At 40.5% G+C, this 20,749-nt stretch overlaps 1 protein-coding gene across 1 annotated transcript; it reads left to right on the top strand.

Annotated features, from left to right (window-relative positions):
• Positions 1–267: 267 nt before the first annotated feature.
• kcnj6 (potassium inwardly rectifying channel subfamily J member 6) lies at positions 268–18,765 on the top strand. Its single transcript, XM_071926939.1, has 2 exons — positions 268–1,168; positions 18,413–18,765. The coding sequence occupies exons 1-2, from the start codon at positions 268–270 to the stop codon at positions 18,763–18,765; spliced, it is 1,254 nt and encodes a 417-aa protein (XP_071783040.1).
• Positions 18,766–20,749: the final 1,984 nt, after the last annotated feature.

The raw sequence follows: 20,749 nt of genomic DNA, 5'->3' as shown, positions 1-20,749 counted from the left end.
AAGTGATATACAAATAAAGTTTATATTATGAATTATTATTGTTATTAGTAGTAATATAAGTATTGGACTGTTCTTGAAAAAGATAAGGAAATTCTTTGAATCAAGGTATTCTCTCATGACACCTATGTGTGTTAGAATAATCAATACATAAAACAGTTTTATGTAACTGTAAAATGTAAAAGTTTTGCGCGAATGGTCAGTAAAAAAACTCAAATTTACTGCTGTATTTCTTCCCTCCTTGTAGACTTTAATCCATCTAGAAACCCCATGGAGCAGGATGTGGAGAGCCCGGCCATCATCAGACAGCCCAAGTTGCCGAAACAGGCCCGTGAAGACCTGCCTAAAAAGTTGGCAGACCTGGACAGGGTAAAGAGGAAGATCCAGCGGTATGTCCAGAAGGATGGGAAGTGCAACGTCCACCACGGGAATGTCCGAGAGACATACCGATACCTGACAGACATCTTCACTACACTGGTAGATCTCAAGTGGAGGTTCAACCTCTTCATCTTCGTCCTGGTGTACACAGTTACATGGCTCTTCTTTGGCTTCATGTGGTGGCTTATTGCCTATCTTCGTGGTGATTTGGACCATATAGCAGACAACCAGTGGACTCCATGTGTCAATAACCTCAATGGGTTTGTATCTGCTTTTCTATTCTCCATAGAGACAGAAACCACCATAGGTTATGGTTATAGGGTCATCACGGACAAATGCCCCGAAGGGATAGTTTTGCTGTTAATTCAGTCAGTGCTGGGGTCTATCGTAAATGCCTTCATGGTGGGTTGCATGTTTGTTAAGATCTCACAGCCCAAGAAGCGAGCTGAGACACTAGTGTTTTCCACCAATTCCGTCATCTCAATGAGAGATGGACGACTGTGCCTGATGTTCAGAGTTGGAGACCTCCGGAACTCACATATCGTTGAGGCCTCTATCAGGGCCAAGCTGATCAAATCTAAGCAAACCAAGGAAGGGGAGTTCATCCCCCTGAACCAGACGGACATAAATGTGGGTTATGACACGGGAGATGACAGGCTCTTCCTGGTGTCGCCGCTCATCATCTGTCATGAGATTAATCAGAACAGCCCATTCTGGGAGATCTCAGAAGCCTACCTGGCCAAAGAAGAGCTGGAAATTGTTGTCATCTTGGAGGGGATGGTGGAGGCAACAGGTAAGTAGTCAGATTCATGAAATAAGGAGTTGTCTGGCCACTGTAAGATGCTCTACTTTAAATAATTTTGTTATATGTTATAATAAATACATTCTCATAGATGAGGTCTATACTGTGCTGAACAGTTTGTACAATAAATAGCATTCAATAGATCAACTTCACTCATGACTTTTCAAACAGCACTTTTTATCTCACATGAACCCTTACCATATGAACACCACACTTGGAAACTATGTGATTGTCATAATGCATTACCTCTGATTTGCACAAGAAGCCTCGCTTTTGGTTAGTACAAACATGTTTCACCATTGTAACAATGCATTCATGTAGTCTTGTCTCCTCACCTTTACTACCTTGTTTTCTACCAACGTTTGAAGGGGGTAATTGAATGGCATGAAGGAAAACAGATGAGATCTATTAAATTAATCTGGATTCAGGCGTCATGTACACTGTCGTGTTGGCACACAGCAAGCCTTTTGTTGGGTCATCAGCTGCCCAATAGGCTTATTGTGGGGGAGATGCAAATAAGATCAGATTTCATTATCAATAGGAAAAGGCAGGTGTGTTCCTGGTTGTGTAACCATATAAACCATTATAAACAATGCAATGCAGACAGTTTTTGCCTGATTACACAAGCAGCAAAGAGTACACTGTTGTTCTCTGTGGAATAAAACTAGATGGAGCAATCAGTCAAATGTTACTCTGGTTACCAATGGCACACTTTTTTCTTCCTTTTGACCATTATTTATTTTAAAGAATGTTCCACTCACAAAGCAGACAGAAATACTGTTCTATTACAGTAGTATTGCAACACATTATTATAAAGGAATATTTCAGTCTTGTCTTTCACTCAATTTTACAAACACATTTTTTAATTCAATTTAAATAGGTGATACTAAAGCATCCAAATGACTTGGTAGGTTGAGAGACAGGTCTCCACACTTGGGTTGGCTTGTAGATGTGCACATCAAGTTGTGAGGCAACCCTAATGCAATTCGTTCTCTATCAGGCAAAGAGGTCATTCCGCAGCTGCTATGCAAAGCAGCAGGCTGCAGCCTTACAGGGAAGCAATGAAGAGGGAGATACAATTGAATTTGTCAAAGGCTCATCAGATGCTGTGCACACAAAACAATGCTGGAACACAACACCTCATTTCATCATTTGATTCTGCTGAAAGGACTGGCAATATTTTTGACTGTTTGATCAGGCTAGATTTATATTTTACCACAAAGTCACACATTGAAAGTAAAAGCTTTGTTCTCTCCTAGTATTTATACTGTGAATTAGATAGTAATATGCTCTTCCAATCATTGTTAAAATGGCCATAATTGAGGAACTGAATGAATCTACACAGCTGGATGGACAAGCTGGTGACATTTAAGAGAAGTCTTTTCAGTTTCTATTTTTTGGAGGTGTTTGTTTGCAACATGCCCACCTGGAAGGACAATAATTAGCTCATCTGTGTCTCCAGTGCTTGAAAGGACTATTTCCTTTGTTCGTCCCTGTGTCACAGTCACAATGAAAATGATTTTTTTCCACCTTGTTAGTTACTTCATCATAACGTACACCTATTTAACAATAAATGGCCAAAAAAACAATTCTTAGTTTTTGGTATTTTTATATGAAAATCCCATTACTTTTACTTCCTGGAAAATGGCATGTTTTTAGTGGTTACTTAATGATGTACCCAGACGTACAATAAAAATTCCAACCAATCATACCATCACACTGAATTCCAACCTCCACCCTCCCATCGTACCCTCCACTGGTTTACTCCACTGCTGTTAGATGGGTTGGAGGAGGATTGTGATGCCACCATAGACTGTAAAAAAAAGATGGATGTAGTGAGTGACATCACCCATAGGTTTCTGAAGGGCCATTTCGAAGCCTAAAGATTGAGTTGACATTTTTTGGAGCCAGCGCAGCCAAAGTGAGGCTGTGGGTTGTCCGCAGCGCTGCAGCACTGCCTATTATTGGCCCATAATCGGTGACCTGTTGATCACTGGACAGGCAACCTGTCAATCTACACTAGGAAAACAACCCCGTTTTATATCCATTATATCCCATTAATGATACAATTATTTTGTCACCAAAAAATGAAGATAACAGCACACTCATGCCGATGCCATAGGATATTTAATCGACATTTCGACCCTAAAGGGTCTTTTTCAAGATCAGTAGTGCAAACACTTGAGTACATGGTTAAATAGTTACCAAGCTGGTAGCAAATCATAATCAGTAGCGTCATCAGAGTGGCAGAACATGTGGAAATTAGTCTGCCTCACTCAGTAAATACATGTATTTACTACTACTTTACTAAATAGCCTATGGCATCGGCATGAGTGTGCGGTTATCTTCCTTTTTTGGTCTCAGCTTATTCCCATAGCCAGCACCTCCCGGTGTGCGTTTTTTGTTTCCTCGTTGGAACAATTATTTTGTCGCCATAATTCGTCATAAGGACACATATTAGAAGAAGTGAAATTAGCTACTGAGACCATAACCTCTTGTCGAAAAAATGTATTGACTTAATATTTTGAGCGAGAAGTTGGGTTGTGGTCCCATTGACTTGTATGGAGTTGGGCCAGATTTTGAGTCTTTTTGGAGCCAGCCCCTAGTGGACGTTAGAGGAATTGCTGCCTGCCGCCACTTCCTTAATGGATGACACAGTCAGGTTAGTGCTCTATCTGGTTTGCCAGACCAGGCAAAAGTTGAGGGATCCCCTTCCCTGACATTGTGCTGGCTTGCTAGCATTAGCAACATGCTACAGCATGACTGCAGATAGTAGAGAAGAGGGAGAATCCACAGACCAAGAGCTTATGTTACTACTCTGTGGGTTAGAATTAGTATTATTTTTAGGTGGCACTCTAGGGTACCTGTGATTTTAGTTAAAGCATTTACTTAATGGAAAAGGAATAGGAAAATGAATAAGCAAATGAAAAAATGAAAGGATACATTTAAATGTCTTTTTAAAAGCCATTTTGCAAATTAAATTATAAATTGAGTGATTTATTTATGGATTACAGAAAGTATTATGAAATCCATTAATTGATCAATTTCATTTTCCCATTGATGTTAATTGAAGTTTAATTGACAAATATTTACACAAAAATGTAAATACATTTTAATTAGTAATTTTTGATGAGTCAGTTATATTAAATTACTTCAACGAGAGCTCTCTGACTATTACTATTAGCTTGGCACTCTTGGTGCTTAGCGTGGCACTTTTGGTGCTTATGCTTTAAGTAAAAGAGTTCTAATGGTAAAGTATCATCCAAAATTAATTGTGAAAAGTTAAAAGAATACAAAAATGAATAAGCAAATAAACAAATGAAAGGCAATGTCGTTTTAAATTGCATTTTGCAAACCAATTTATAAATTCAGTCATTTATTTGTCCATTTAATTAATTGTTTTATAAATAGTTTTATTAAATGGCCCATTTAAAAGCATTTTAATTAATTGGTTTATAAATAGTTTTGATTATTTCTCTTTTAATTACTGATAATCACTGTACTAGCCTATAATAATTCCTACGGCACACATAGGACTCCATAAATATGGTCCGGCTCTTTGTTTTTTCGTTAAAAGTTTTGCTGCAGAATTTTGGGCACATCTTCAATTTAGGACCGATTTAATTTTTGAAAAAAAGCATGTCTGAACAAGCTTTTTGTTGAAAGTTAAGGCTAGATTCAAATAGTACACCTAAGTTCTTTGAGGCAGGCTTAATGTGCTGGGATAAAGAGTCAAGTGCGTTAATACGCTCAGGACCTATAATAACGACTTCAGTTTTAGAGTTTAGCTATGAAAAATGAATTGACCTCCAGTCCTTAACATCCACTAAACAATTAAGCAGAGAGATGAATTTATCAAATTCAATCGACTTAATTAAAAGGTACAACTGTGTATTGTCGGCATAACAGTGGAAGGAGATGTTATGCCATCTAATATATTTGACCCAGAGGAAGCATGTACAGGGAAAATAAAGTGGGTCCAAGAATTGATCCCTGAGGTACACCACACATGAGTAAAGACTGAGAAGAGCAATATCCATCAATGGACACAAGGATTTTTTTCCTTGTGACATACAAATAGGAAGAGAAGGAGTCTAGGGCAACCCTTGAAATACCAACCCACTGCCTTAATCAAGAAGAATACTGTGATACCATGTCAAATGCCACACTTGTCAAGAAGCACTAACACGGAGGACTCACCGGCATCGACAAGGGCAGTTTCAGTACTGTGCTGTTGCTGAAAACAAGACTTTTTTATTATTTAAATTTTTATTATTGTTTAGTACTTCCAGAGGTGGCCTTGACACCACTGTTCTAGTTGCCTAACCATAACCTTAATCGAAACCTTAACTTAAGTTGTTTTACTTGCCTAAACTTAAGCGACACCCGTTTACAATAACCGAGATGAGCCCATATCCTGATATATATTTGTGAGTCCTCCTCAATGAACAACTTGAAGGGGGCAAGCATTGATGCTGTCAGTAGGTTTGTGAGGGGGGCAAAAAAGGGAATAGTACAGCTGTACTGATCACATTTAGAAAGGATACACTGCCACATGGTCTAGGGTATCTAACTTTAACCAGGTCAAAGCTTATGGGCGTCGCTCACTGCTTGGTTATAAATGCCAGAGATTCAGGCATGTAGCAGCAGCCTGTTGTGAAAATTGTGGAGGGGACCATGAGCTTTCAGAATGTAGGGCCAGTGAGCCAAAGTTCTATAATTTTCGAGGATGAGAGTACCATGTTAGAGCTCAGCAGGTGGAAAAAATAACTCTGGAAAATGTGTCCGATGCTGGAGATTCTAGAAACAAGTGTCAGCTGTTGGAAGCGCTGGAGGAGTCCCATACCACCTGTATCAGAGATCTCAGCCAAAACTCATTGATGTCATAGGTGAACCAGTTATTATTCAGTGCACATAATTCACAGCAGAACAGCAGAAACCAGACTAAGAATGGGTAGCTTATAGAGGAATTGATGGACAGGTATGTCAGTGCTAGAACAGGATAGGGAGGTTGCTATAAGTGATGTGAAGGCAAATGTGTGTAAAGACATTTTAGGCTGTACACAGTTGGGAGAATGTTGGGGAACAGGGTCTTAAACGGAGTGAGATGGTTGCCAAGTATGGATTTAAGTTTGAACCAAATCATGATAATTCAGGTGCAAGCAATTTTGTTTTACCATGAAAGACAAACAAAATGGTAGGGGTTCTGCACCAGGCAAGGATGGATTGACCTATGAAATTTGTAAGCACTGATGACATGGTTTTAGGGGCATTAATGAATACTATATGGGATGGAGTGCTCCCCAATGCTTGCAGACACGCTTAAGTAGTGCCACTCCTTAAGCCTAACATCGAGGCAGCACAGCCTGGGTCGTGAAGCCCAATTGCACTGACATCAATGTTGTGCAAACTCATGGAACGTATGGTCACTGATCAATTAGTGCATGTATGGGAGTCAAAGATAATGTGGTGGAAGAATGTGATAATGTGATTCATGTTATGAGATGCCTAGTAGGGAGTCCATGGGGTGCTGGAAAGAAACTCAGTTAATGATTTACAGGGCAATGGTACAGTCAATCCTGGACTATGGGCACCTTGCTTTTGGGGAAGCAGCCAAAACAACACTTAAAAGCTAGATGCCATTCAAGCAAGAGCAATGAGTTTATGTTGCAGGGCATTCAGATCCACACGAATACATGCCTTACTTGGAAGAATGAGGAGGTTTAATAATCAAACGACAGCGCAGGTTCAAAGTTCACAACTAAATGGAAAAGAGATAGCCCCCTCAATCTGCTGGTCTTGCATTATCTCATGGTTGATCCCTGACCATGAGGTAGATGTGACTCTTATAGAAACTGTGATTTGATGCAGAAGATCCAGTAAGCATAACGGAGCATCAGTTGCACGCAGGGGACCCTATGCACAGGTGGTGACTCTGGCCCCCCTGCACTTTCCTCTTGTCCCCACAAGAGGAAAGTGCATTATTCCATCTGTGACAAACATCCACAGCGCATGTCTACCCATCCATAACTCAAACACAATTCCACACATTCATTTACTGATCAATTATTGAATACATCCCTAATTGAAATTATGGTTTTGAGGCTGTACCCTGATCATCCTTGATCACCTGAATCATCTGTCATAACCAACTTTAACCAGTAGTCCCCCGTTCAAAATCTGTCTAGAGAGGACAATTTTGTTTTAGTCTGCACAGGAAAAACCAAGACACATTTTATTCCTGCTTGTTGTAGATATATACATATTTTTGAGAAAGTTTTATTTGTTTGCAGAATATGCAAATTTGTTTGTGATGTTTGACTAATGTCGTTCCTTGTTTTATTTTTTATTTCATTTATTTTGTGTTTGCTCTCTGTACATACTTTTTGTTATACTGTTACAATGCTGTGATGTGTCCAAATTGCATGATTTATTACCAATAGCCTATTATTGTTTTAAATCCTTATAAGCCTATGGCTTCTGACGTCTCCTGCACAAATAACTATATCTCTTTTTTCTCCTTTGGGAGATAATGACAGCATGGAATGTAGCGATGAGGGAGAGGAAGGAATGGAAAGGAAAAGAGATAGGAATGAGCAAACGGGTGGGAATGGACAGGATCATCGAAAGTCTAAACAATTAGTCGTAGTTCAAGTTCAAGTTTGAGTTTGTTTATTTATATAGCCCTTTATCAAAAGCATGTCTCAAAGGACTTTACAGAGAATGAGCCTAACTAGATCTAACTGATCAACAATCAACAGAATGGTACAGCACAAACCTAAAGAAGCAGAACAAAGCATAAGACACACAATAGCAGATTTTAACAAGGCAGCCTACCTATCCTACGTAGCCTAACCTACCCACCACCAGCCTGAGACCCCTGAAGTATACAAGGAAAAACTTCCAAGAAAAAATGGAAGTAGCCTTGGGCGGGGCAAGTCAAAGAGGGATCCCCCACCTGGATGGCTCAGCGGGCAAACAGCGGACAAACAGCAGTTACAATATGAAAAACAGAAAAACAGATCAGGCAGAGAGAGGCAAAATGCGACAGATGGGGCCCCGATCAGCACTAATATCCACAGAAACAAGGGCAGCACTCTCGATTCACATCCAGGTAGAGACAGCATCAGAGACGGGACTTTGGCCAGCACTGATGACCGGAAGAGCTAGGACAGCACCTGTCAACTGCCAGTTAGAAACACTGTACCCGTGTCTGAGAAAGAGGAAAGACAGACTGACAGCCAAACACACACACACACACACACACACACACACACACACACAGATGTGCAAGCACGACACATATACTCTGACATACACTCATACAGTCAGCAGACAGAGAATGAGTAGACAGTAACCAGGAGGCAGCCCTATGCTGGGTTCCCGGCGGCAGATTTCTAATACTGTCTAAGCTAAGGAAAGAGAAGAGACTGTGTCGGTCCCGAGCTAGACAGTGCTATGGTTGGTCATATGACTGAGAATAAATACGTTTTGAGTTTGGATTTGAGGGTTAGTAGATTAGCTTAAATGAGTGAGGTGCAGGAGAAATTCAATTGTATTGTGCAATTTAGTGAGGAAGTACGAATGGAAGCCACAGAATCAATTCTTAAGAGCAAGGGAAGGATGAGGAGGAAAGCAGTACATTCTATGGTGGCCAGAGGAATCTAGTGAGGCAATTAAAAATTGATTTTATTTAAACAACTGAAAAGGATGCATAACTATCAGCACCTTATCCAGTATAAGTAAACACAGGCCTTGGTTAGAAAAAAACAATCCATCAAGTTACGAGAGCAAGTTGGCATGCATTTTGTATGACAATTTGAAGATCCACCACTACAGACCAAGTATGGGATATGATTAAGAAAATTGTTGGGAATAGACGGGAACAGATTTACCCAGTTTTAAAAACTGACAGTGAAATTGTGGTGACTAGAGAAATGATGGCCAAAGCGGTGACTTGAGACAGCTGAAATGATGGCCAAAGCATTTGTCCATGTGCATAGCTCTGATAACCTTACAGAGGAAGGGAGCAGGGAAAGAGAGTGAACTAAGAGGGAATGCCCTGAGGGGATTAGAAAGGAGGGAGAATGTATATGATGTGTTGAGTGCTCCATTTACATTAGAAGAGCTAAAAAGAGCAATAGTCAAGTCAGGACTAACCTCTCCTGGGAATGATCAGATCTGTTATACCATGCTTAAACATCTTAGAGAGGGAGGTCTAAGAAAGATGTTTTACATAATCAGGTATGGGAAGAGAAACTGTCAGTTGCTTGGAAGACGGTAATAGTTGTCCCCATTGGGAAACCAGGGAAAAGCCCACAAGTTACCGTCCAATAGCTCTCACATCTCATTTGTATAAGGTCATGGAGTAAATGATCACTGACAGACTCTAGATCTTATTTTCTTTAATATAGGGGCTTGTGTTTTTCAGTGTCGAAAAGACATATCACATGATGCGGAAGGAGGGTCTCATGATCAAATTAAACATGTTAGGGATAGGTGGTAGAGTCTTAAATTGAATTAAAGATTTACTTTTTGGCAGAACCATACAGGTTAGAATAGGTTCAGTACTATCCAATGGATACATAGTGGATAATGGAACACCCTAAGGCGGTGTCATCAGTCCTTTACTATTGTCTATTATGATTAATGATATTTTCAACAGAATACAGCCAGACATGGGTAGGTCCCTTTTTGCAGACTATGGAGGTTTGTGGAAAAGAGGAAGGGATGTTCATCATGTTGTTAGAAGGATTCAAGAAGAAACTAATGAGGTGGACAGGTGGGGACTCAAATGGGGGTTCAAGTTTTCTGTTGAGAAAACCCAGACAGGAAAGACAAGGAAAAAGATTGGCGAAAGTGTGAAGCTTAGGATGTATTGGAGCAATTTAGAAAGAGTTGTAGTCTTTCGTTTTTAGGGAGTTTACTTTGATACTAGGTTATGATGGTCTGAGCAAATCTATAAAACAGCCGAGATGTGTGAAAAAGTGATTAACGTGATGAGATGCCTTACAAGAATAGAATGGGGAGCTGCTTGATCATCCTTGAGGTATATGTATGTGGCTCTTATTAGATCTATAAATGACTATGAGAGAATATGTATGGATCGATGTAGTTCAAGCACAAGCTCTCAGGGTATGTTGTGAAGCTGTTAAAACATCTCCAGTCTCTGCACTACCAGTGGAAGAAAGTATGAAAGTAAAAATATGCCTTTGGAAATTATGGGGAAACAGCCTGGCAACTAATACCCACCCATCTAAAGGAGTCCTTGTGAGTCCTTGGGAACATGAGAGAGCTCACAATTCTAGTTTTAGTTGAATGGGAAATACAATGGCATCAGAGATGAAAATATAGAGTAGAAGTTAGTCCTTCTATTGTGATCCTTGCAATGGCACCATGGTTGCTTGCGTCTCCAATGGTTGATTTGTTTGATGGAACTAAACAAGCACAGATCCTGTACAGACCCATGGCGAGTGTGTTCAATTCAATTCAATGCACTGAAGCATTACGACACGGGTATCGGTTAAATAATTCCACTAACGTCACTTAAATACCATAGGTAATAACGTTACCTAACGTTATCTCTAAATTAACGGCAGAGAGTGGGGCTCAGTGTGGGAGCAATGCTCAGCTAGTGCAACATGTCACTACCACATACTACAGGTAATAACGTTACCTACTGTTAAGGTTTGCAGGACAGAAGAAGATGTGGATGTCTGTAAATTGACGACGAAGAGTGTGGCTCAATGTGTGAGATCTAATATGGCATTATCAGTATGGGACTTAATGTGGCATGTAGCCCATAGGCGAGAGGCCATCTCTTAGTCAGAGACGCCCTCTAGAGGCCATCTCACGAAGCGACATCTCACTAAGAGTTACCTGACTGACTGACTGACTGACTGCCTGACCTGAATTTGCCTTGTGATGCCCTCGGCTGCGCCGTGGGGAAAAAGAGAGGAAATTGATTTAGCATCTGCCTTTTGTAAAAAGGGTAGCCTGAGTTCTGGGAGGTATATACACATGGGTCTAAGAAGAAAGAATTGGGGATCACAGGATCTGTTTTTTTTTTTTAGTTCCAATAAGGAATGTTAACGTTTTTAAACTTGTATCCAGTTGCTTGAGTGTTTACACCATGGAGATGTTTGCAACACCTATGGCATTACAATGGATAGAGGAGGTTAAACCCAGGAAAGGGCTGTTATGCTTCAGATTCAAGTCTTTCAACTCAAAAAGCCATCAAGATATATTGCCTAATCATATGTACTGCAAGTACATTTGAGAATTCTTCAGATGGGCATAGTTGTGAGTTTTATTTGGGTTCGAGCTGAGGGCAAATGAATCCATTAATGCTCTAGCTAAGCAAGCTTTAATATGAGATCATGTGACAATTCAAATGAGCAAAGTAGAAACAAAATGTTTGATATGGAGGAAATGGCAAAAACACTGGGATGGATAAACAAAAGGCAGAAGTCTACACCAAATTCAGAAAGAAGGTAAACACAAGTAGATTTCAGTCAGGTAGCTCACATATTGAATAGGACATTTTAATTGAGAATAAATGTAAATATATATTTTTTTTTGGCGTCAAGGCTCTGTTTCGTATCATTCCCTGCGAAGAGTAAAAAATTGCATCAGACACCTATACTATGTGTACCGGTGGAGCACTCAGCATGCGACCAAGCCAATATCCCACTTTGTCTCATGCCGGAATTTACGAATGCATAGCTATTGCACTTCTGGATCTGACTTGGTCATTCTAGCCTTATGTGAGACCTTCTATGTGTGGGCCAGGCACCACCTGCTGTGTGGCCATTCCTTAGTTAGCCCTAGCTTGCAAAATAACAGCAAGGGATATACTATCTAGGTTAGAAAGCTATGTGTATAGTGGAGCAGAAGCAGAAGTGGCGGCAGAGACAGATTGAGACTTCTTCATACAGCTGTTGAATGAAGGCCAGGGAAGCTCCATCTATCTATGTTTGTTTGTATGTATCAATCTATCTATATATATAGGTTTGTTTGTATTTATTCATTCATTTGAACCTCAGAAATGGCACTCAAATGCCATCCATAAATGCACATATTTGTTACTGAGTTTGATTATTCTTGCAGGGAATTCTAGGCTATACTACCGAAAATCCCATTAAGCTGTGTTGAAGGGTCAAAGCCTCAGCTTTGATTGCAAGAAACACACGTTTAAAACCATTTTATCAATTTCAAGAGGAAAATATTGTTCAAAACCCCTAACACAATCAGCCATTATCAGTCAGCAATGAAAGCATGTCTATATATAGTGTATATTGAGTAGAACATCAATTTCTAATTTTGTTTCACGAATCAAAAGTTTGAACTGAATTTCGGGACAGTTTTACTGCTTTTACTTGGATGCTGGCTCATTGCCCCAGACCTCGCCCTCTAAATGTCATTCAATTTGCAGACCTAGCTGTGGTGGAAAGGAACAACAGGGTCTTTTTTCTTTTATTTCAGTCTGGTTTCAGTAAACATTGTAGTGAGGAGTGGGGAGAGACTAAAACTTATTAATGGTCTCCTAATGAATAAATCCAGCAAGTGATCCCTGTTAGCTGTATAGCCCTTTAACACAATTGATCATACTAGGTTGACTACATGCCCCCAAATTTGCGTCGTTGAGCAAGACACTGAGCTCCTACCTCTGACTCATTGTAAGCCACTCTTGATAAGAGTGTCGGCTAAATGCCTAAAACTCTAATTTATAATCTAGCGAATATTGTAACTGAAATGCTGCAGAAATGTTGATCAAGCTGGTCTGTCCCTTTCGAAATAAACAAAAAATGGTAAAGAAAACAAAAAACTGGACAACTCTATATGATTGTTCAAACATGAGGAGAAATCATTTACTCCCGCCTCTGCATTTCTCTTACACACTCTGTCTCTCATTTTCAGTGATTTGTGAGGTTTCTGTGGCAACTGTAGTAACCATGTGTGTGTGGGGTGTGTGTGTGTGGTCTCTGCATACAAAGTCATCTTGTGGGCTGACATTATGTAAGGAGTGTTATCTAAACAACAGGCCACAGCAGCCAAGCACAATCAGATTTTTATTCCAACTATTACCGTCCATACCACCGTTGGTATGTGGGTGGTAGCTTTATTTGACTCCTTTGTTCCTCTATCATACTTCTTCCATCATTTGCTGGCTAGGTGATATTTGCCAATGGAAAGTGCAGTGTAGCTCAAGCTGGGATGTCTGTTGATGTAGTAGCGTCAGTACTGCAGTCATCACTGGTTTTAACGGAATTGATATAAACTGAATTTCAGGTGAAAAATTGCATCTCAACTTCACCATCTTTGATTGTCAGGAATATACAAAAAGCAGCAAAGAGACTTAGGATGTTCATACCAAGCATGTTTGGAGCAGCTTATTTGAACTCTGGAGTGTTTAAGTGTTAAAATTGTTTTATTCAGACACTGGCAAGCTAATTAGAGCAGAGATCCAACAGAAATGTCCAGTGAAGAGGTAATGCACGCTCCAACACCTCCCCGGGTTCATCTGTGGCTGCAAGGCTTTTTAGACGTCATTGTTTACGTCAACTATGTAATGTCGTCGATTTTGCATCTTCATATTCAGTGCTTTTTGTTTTGAACATGGCTGTAGCAAACCCCAAGTATATGTATGAGAATGACATAAAACTCTAACCGAGAGTATGTGAAAAGTGCAGTGTGGCAATAATATGTTGAAATGTTTGTTATAATGATGTATTCCACAAGAAAATATGATGCGAATATTATTAATATATTATCAATAGATGAATCAGTAACAAAATAATCATTAGTGACAGCCCTAGTTTCAACTGATGGAAAACAAGACAGTGTGCTGTAAAAGAGGTGTATTTCAGTAAAGCAGCACCTTATCATTTGACTGCTTCAGCCTCTATTCATGGACATCTGAATCATGTGTGGGCTGACTCTCGTTATTTGCACCCAAGCAAAAGCATTATTTAGCCAGCACTAATGCTGTAGTAAATAAATTGCAGTTTTAATGGCAACCTCAGCATGTTTCATAAAATCACATCAACGACACTTTTTGTGGCAAAATGAGGATGATTTTGAACCATTTTGTGATAACCCATTCACTCCAAGTGATGAATTTTTGCTGATGTTTCTATTAGGGTTAGACAGATATATCAGGCCGTATATACTAACTTTTATTAAAAATCAGATATCATCCAGTCATGTCGTCCACCTCTGATATGATGGAGGTTCCTCCCCTGACCACAGCTACAGTCTGGAAAACCTGACATGACATTTGATTTTCTTTGCACATTTTATTTATTCATTTATTTGTTCAATAATGTTTTTGTAAATTAATTCATTTAAAGGCAGTAATGTATTCCAGAGTTTCCAATGGAGAGTTTTACTATCCCGTGATGCCCTAAATGCTTCAGAGGCTTTTCCACCCTGATAAGAATAACATTCTGGGAGAAACACCGAATACCAAAATAATGACTATTGGCAGCTTCGATACAAAAATATCAGTATCGTTCTCAGCCTGTCAGTCCTAGTTTGTATCACTACCATGCTACTAGAAAACCATCTGGATGTTTCATGAAAAAAACAACAATTTTCCACTTTCACGCACTGCTATTTCATTTCTTCATGAAGACATCTCATGACACCAGCCAGGGCAATAAAAAACCTGCCAGTTGGCTGCAAAGATGTCAAATCAAATCAAATCAAATCAAATCAAATTTATTTGTTACATACACAATCATACACAGTACAATGCGTAGTGAAATGCTTAGGTGTCTGTCTCTGGTATTGTGCAATAGTACTTTATAAAGAACAATATATTAAACAATATTAAAAGTTGCTTCTGGAGGTAGTTGTGACAGCAATGATAATGATAATTACTGTTGAGTGTAACAGTAGTATTGAGGATGTGGTGTGGACAAGAGTGCAAATGTCCTCGAAATGTGAATAAATAACACAATAAATAAATAACAGTACTGTTGCTATAAATAGGATTCAGATAAAAATTAAGTTAAGCCTCCCAAGATTACATAAATTGCAGCAGTCCAAATACAGTGGTGGTGTATGTGATGTGTGTGCCTAGGTAATGTTCTGATTAAGGACCCGAATGGCCTGAGGGAAGAAGCTCCTCCTCATCCTCTCTGAGTTGGCCTTCAGGCTGCGGTAGCGTTTCCCTGACCGCAGCAGAGAAAAGAGTCTGTTGTTAGGGTGGCTGGGGTCCTTGACTTTCCTGGCCTTGGTCCTGCACCGTCTGGTGTAAATGTCCTGCAGGTCTTGGAGGTTGCTTCTAATGGTGCGCTCAGCTGACCGCACCACCCTCTGCAGGGCCAGGTAGTCCCGCTTGGTGCAGTTCCCAAACCAGGCGGTGATGCTCCCTGTCAAGATGCTCTCTATAACGCAAGTATAGAAATTATTTAGCACCTTGAGGGGCAGCCTGAAGTCCCTCAGGCGTCTAAGGCGGTAGAGACGCTGGCGGGCTTTCTTCACCAGGGTGTCGGTGTGAGATGGCCATGTCAGGTCCTCTGTGATGTGGACACTGAGGTATTTAAAGCTGTCCACCTTCTCCACTGGGGCTCCGTTAATCCTGAGGGGGTGGTAGATCCTCTCCTGCTTCCTGCCAAAGTCCACTATCAGCTCCTTTGTCTTGCCGATGTTCAGGACGAGGTTATTCTCCTGGCACCAGTTCTCCAGGTGGGTCACCTCCTCCAGGTAGGCCTTCTCGTCATTGTTGGAGATCAGGCCCAACAGAAGTGGCCACACAGTCATAAGTGTACAGGGAGTACAGCAGGGGGCTCAGGACACATACTTGGGGGGGCCCCTGTGTTGAGGATGAGGAGGGATGAGATGTGACTGCCCACCCGCACCACCTGTGTGGTCTGCCCTTCAGAAAGTTGAGGATCCAACTGCACAGGGAGCAGTTGAGTCCCAGGTCTCCCAGCTTGGTGTCGAGTTTGGAGGGGATTATTGTATTAAATGCTGAGCTATAATCAACAAACAGCATTTTAACATAATTTCCATTCTTGAAGTCCAGGTGGGCTAGGGCTGTGTGGAGGATGTAGGCTATGGCGTCATCTATAGATCTGTTGGGGCGGTATGCAAAATTGTAGCGGGTCCAGGGTGTCAGGTAGTGAGGAGGTGATCTACTCCTTGATAAGTCTTTCAAAGCACGTCATCACCACAGAGGTTAGAGCTACCGGGCGATAGTCATTTAAGCAGCCGGGTTGGGATTTCTTTGGGACAGGGACAATTGTGGACAGTTTGAAACATGTGGGAATAACGGACTGGATCAGGGAGAGGTTGAATATTACCGTGAACACCGGCGCTAGCTGGTCAGCACAGGCTTTGAGAACACGGCCAGGAATACTGTCCGGTCCTGCTGCCTTCCTGGTATTCACTCTCCTGAAAGTCCTCCTCAAGTCGTGCTCTGTAACGGTGAAGGCGTTCTCCTCTCTGGCGGCGAGGGCTCTCGACCTAGATGTGTCAGCTTGCCGGCTGCTGTTAGTGCTGTTAGCGTTAGTCTCGAAGCGAGCATAAAAGGTGTTCAATTCGTCTACCTACAACAGCCAGCTGACTTGTGCCTAATTCTATTTTTAAATATATTCTTTCTCTCCCTCTAAAATTAGACCAACATTCAGGAACTATGACTACATTGCTATGTTTGATCTAGTATATCATGAACTGAAGCATGAAGGAGAGAAAATGTCAAATTACAGCTCTTTTCCTTTTAGTGACAACAGCGACAGCAATTTTCACATGCACAGGATGCACAGAAATAGAATGTATTTTGGTTTGCTCTTTTCACTAAGAAATGATCAGTGGATCTCAGGGGAACAACAGTGGCCATTTATTTATTCATGAGCAATGCAATGAGGCCACTCTGATACCTTTGTCAAAAGCCCTTCAGATCCCAGCTTTCTGGATGAATTTGAGAATGACTGTAATTCTTTCTTTACCCAAGTATAGGGTTCAGTGTTGATAGTCTACTTTCACAACCTGGCATTAAATCAGCCTGGCATTAAATTTCACATTTAAAGGTGCAATAAGCAATATTTTTACTGTCCCATAGCACAAAATGACTATAATATATATACAGGGGTTGATAGGGTTGTTGATCAATACTAATGACTCAGCAATTACATGGCCAGGTGATGAGATTTCTGTCTTTCCAAACTCACATTCCGACCCATGCTCTGTTTTAGAACAAAAATTGGAATTTCAAGACACTCCCAATGTCCCCCTCTTCATTGTCATTGGTCGGTCAATATCAATGTTATTTGGGGATGGGGCACTCATCACTGTTGAAGCCCCACTTCCTGATTTAGGCTGATAAAATGGCTGGATTTTTTTTTTTTTTTTTTTCTTTACATAAAAATCGTTCACGTTCTTCAGGCCCAGTTTCATTCAGAAATCAACACCACCATTGGTCATGTCATCAACACTGAATCTGCAGGGTGTCTCAGGAGACCAGACCTGTGCATTAGCTAAGCAGCAAAATGTGAAGCAGCAGCATTGTTTATGTAAACACACAAACACACACACAGAAAAAGGGACAGAAAAATGTGGTAAATACATAAAATAGAGGGCAGATGCCATACAAATACCAGTGACAACCTGCACTTGGGCAGAGCAAGCCAACCAGCTCCTGAATACAACATGCAATGTTGAGTGAAGGCTTTACAGTTTAGAGAAAATCTCACATGCAACACCAGTGAGCTGATGCATTCATGTTCAGGAGATCCCTGTAATCAAGTGAAGTAAAGCAGTGTGAGCAACTAGCCTTCTTCTAGACAGTGTCTGTGCAACAGTAAGTGCTGGTATTGTTTCCATAAAAGTGTATAATCAGATTATGGGGTCCCACACTACAGTCATTCTCATTATATACACACCTACCAACCTAAAATAAAAATGCAAACAAATCTCAATTTTCATTTTCAATGTAAAGGTGAAACACAGAATCAGACTTGGAATCACTCATCATGAAGACCCCCCATGCACACACACACACACACACGCACACACACACACACACACACACACACACACACACACAACAAGAAAGAATGTAAATTCTTTCACTCCTCATCTATTTGTTTCTTGTAATGTCTGTTTAATGATTTTTAACCTGTAACAATGATTATCTGCATTGTCCCTGACAAATAAATCAACAAATACATAAATTCAATTCCACAATAATTGAGCCTTTATCTTCCCTTGTGCATTTGTACGCTGCAGGTATGACGTGCCAGGCAAGGAGTTCCTATGTTAGCAGTGAGATCAAGTGGGGCTACCGCTTCACACCAGTCCTGACACTGGAGGACGGCTTCTATGAGGTGGACTACAACAGCTTCCACGACATCTACGAGACCAACACGCCCAGCTGCAGCGCCAAAGAGCTGGCCGACATGACCAACCGAGCCCGCCTGCCCCTCACCTGGTCGCTGGCTAGCAAGCTGAGCCAGCAGGGCCTGCCGGAGTCCCAGCTGGAGGGCCCGGAAAGAAAGACTGGCCCGGACAGCCAGGAGGAGGGCCAGCAGACTGAGAGGAATGGGGACATCGCCAACATAGAGAGCGAGTCTAAAGTGTAGCGAACACAGTAGAGGAAGGAAAGAAGGCAGGTTCAAGGGCCATATGAGACGTATCATGATATGTCTCCCATCATGGATGGCTACACAGGCTTGCAGGTCCCAGGTCAGAAGTCTAAGTAGAAAGTGGGGACCCCTGAACAGAGTCTGTAGACCAAGAAGTCCTGAACAGCTTTTGCTCTAAAGCAGTTATTTACTGTTCCCCCAAAAATAGCAAAATAGCTAGACATGTGGGCCACTGCTGGACTGGAAAACTCTTTTGGGCAACTGCATGTTTTGGAAATGATGTGTTATCCTCTTGAAGAAATTCCTATTATTTTTTTTATTCTAAGATTAATATATATACATATATATACATATATAATGTGTGTATATATATATATATATATATATCTATATTCCTAGGGGCATTTGCATTAGTATTTTTGTATATATTACAAAATTCAAAATGATTTGTTTTGTGTGAATATTTGACAGATGTTTGATACAAATTCATTTAGATTAGTTATGTACATATTCTATGCCTTATGTATGAAGCTTTCTTTATTAGTTTTTCAGAAATATACAAGCATGTATAAACATTAACTGCAGTTAATTTATTCTGTATTGTGTATATGACAACAATGTTAGTAGTGATAAGAAAAACATGAATCTTAATGGATGCAAACTCTAGTTTAAAGCAATGACATTTACAAAATATTCCCCAATTGATAAAGGCTTGTCCGATGTATTAATACATGTCTACAAAACAATTCCTTGAGAAGCCATGATTTGCTGTCTAGGGCTCAATGACTCAAGACAATGCCCTTTAAAACTGCATTGTGTCACTTTTGCACATTGGAGGCCTCTGCTGGAGAGAAGTAGTCACTATTTCATGTCTCCAATACCCAGAAATCCCTCACTTGTCACCTGTGTAATAACAGTAAATGGCATGTGCACATATTCCGACACTTATTTCTTCTTCTTCTTTACTTCTTCTTTAATCAGTGCTGAATTCAAACACTGAAGATGAGAAAATAGGTTCAGAGAAGCAACTTGCAAAACAAAACCTACACAGCAAGGGTGTACCAATCATACTCATAATCAGATGTCATAATTATATGCATAACTGATTCAGACTAGAGAAAGAAAACAGCTGTCAGGCAAAGTGGCCTCAGAGTGTATTGTCATCCATTGGCTTGCACAAAAATCTAAGTACAAATGGTTTCTGCCTCCTGGAATCTTCTACAGGTACATTGTGAGTGAAAGAGCAAGTGGTACCACACTAATATCTTCAAGTAATTCCTGCATGATGTATTTGAAATTGAATATGGTCAATTGCACAGTTATGTTCTCCATATGGTTACAGTTTGTTTCACCACAGTAGCTTGTAGGTGGTTGGTATTTGGGAAAGCCGAACAGTTTTTCTATGTGATGAAAATTATGTTCAACACATAATGACACCTGACAATCTATCCTCTGCTGCCTATTGTAATAGTTACCTTTTGAATAGTAGACAAAGTTTGAGCAGCACTAAAGAGGAGCCTGCAAGTGGGAGAAGGGAAAGAAATGACTAATAAATGAAAGGATGTATACTTCATTCTATGCTGCTCATGGGCAGCGTGTGTGAATATGTAGCTCATATCTCTCTCCAAAATGACAACATCTGATCAGTGAAAAACAGTATTGAATAAAATCAGCCACGGTTCTCCGAATACGGATAATATTTCAAAATCACTGGCTTGTCAAACTGTTTTTGCCATTCTCTGGTGGTGTCTACAGCAGTATTGGCTGTGTTTCCATGCCAGCATAGCCTAGCTATTGTCCATACTCTGATTTAAAGATACGTTTGGCGATTTTGGACCTATATATAATTATATATTTTTTTATATTTTTCTCTTACACACCTGTAATATTGACTCTAGAGTCAGCTGACGGTTGAAACGGCGAGCACCGTTGCTAGCCTCTTGCTGCTAACAAGCAGTCCAAACAGTTTGTCAAAATATCT

The sequence above is a fragment of the Centroberyx gerrardi genome, chromosome 11 (genome assembly GCF_048128805.1).
Source record: "Centroberyx gerrardi isolate f3 chromosome 11, fCenGer3.hap1.cur.20231027, whole genome shotgun sequence".
NCBI lineage: Eukaryota > Metazoa > Chordata > Actinopteri > Beryciformes > Berycidae > Centroberyx > Centroberyx gerrardi.
The sequence above is the reverse complement of the archived record's forward strand: the minus strand, read 5'-3'. Positions and strand labels throughout refer to the sequence as shown.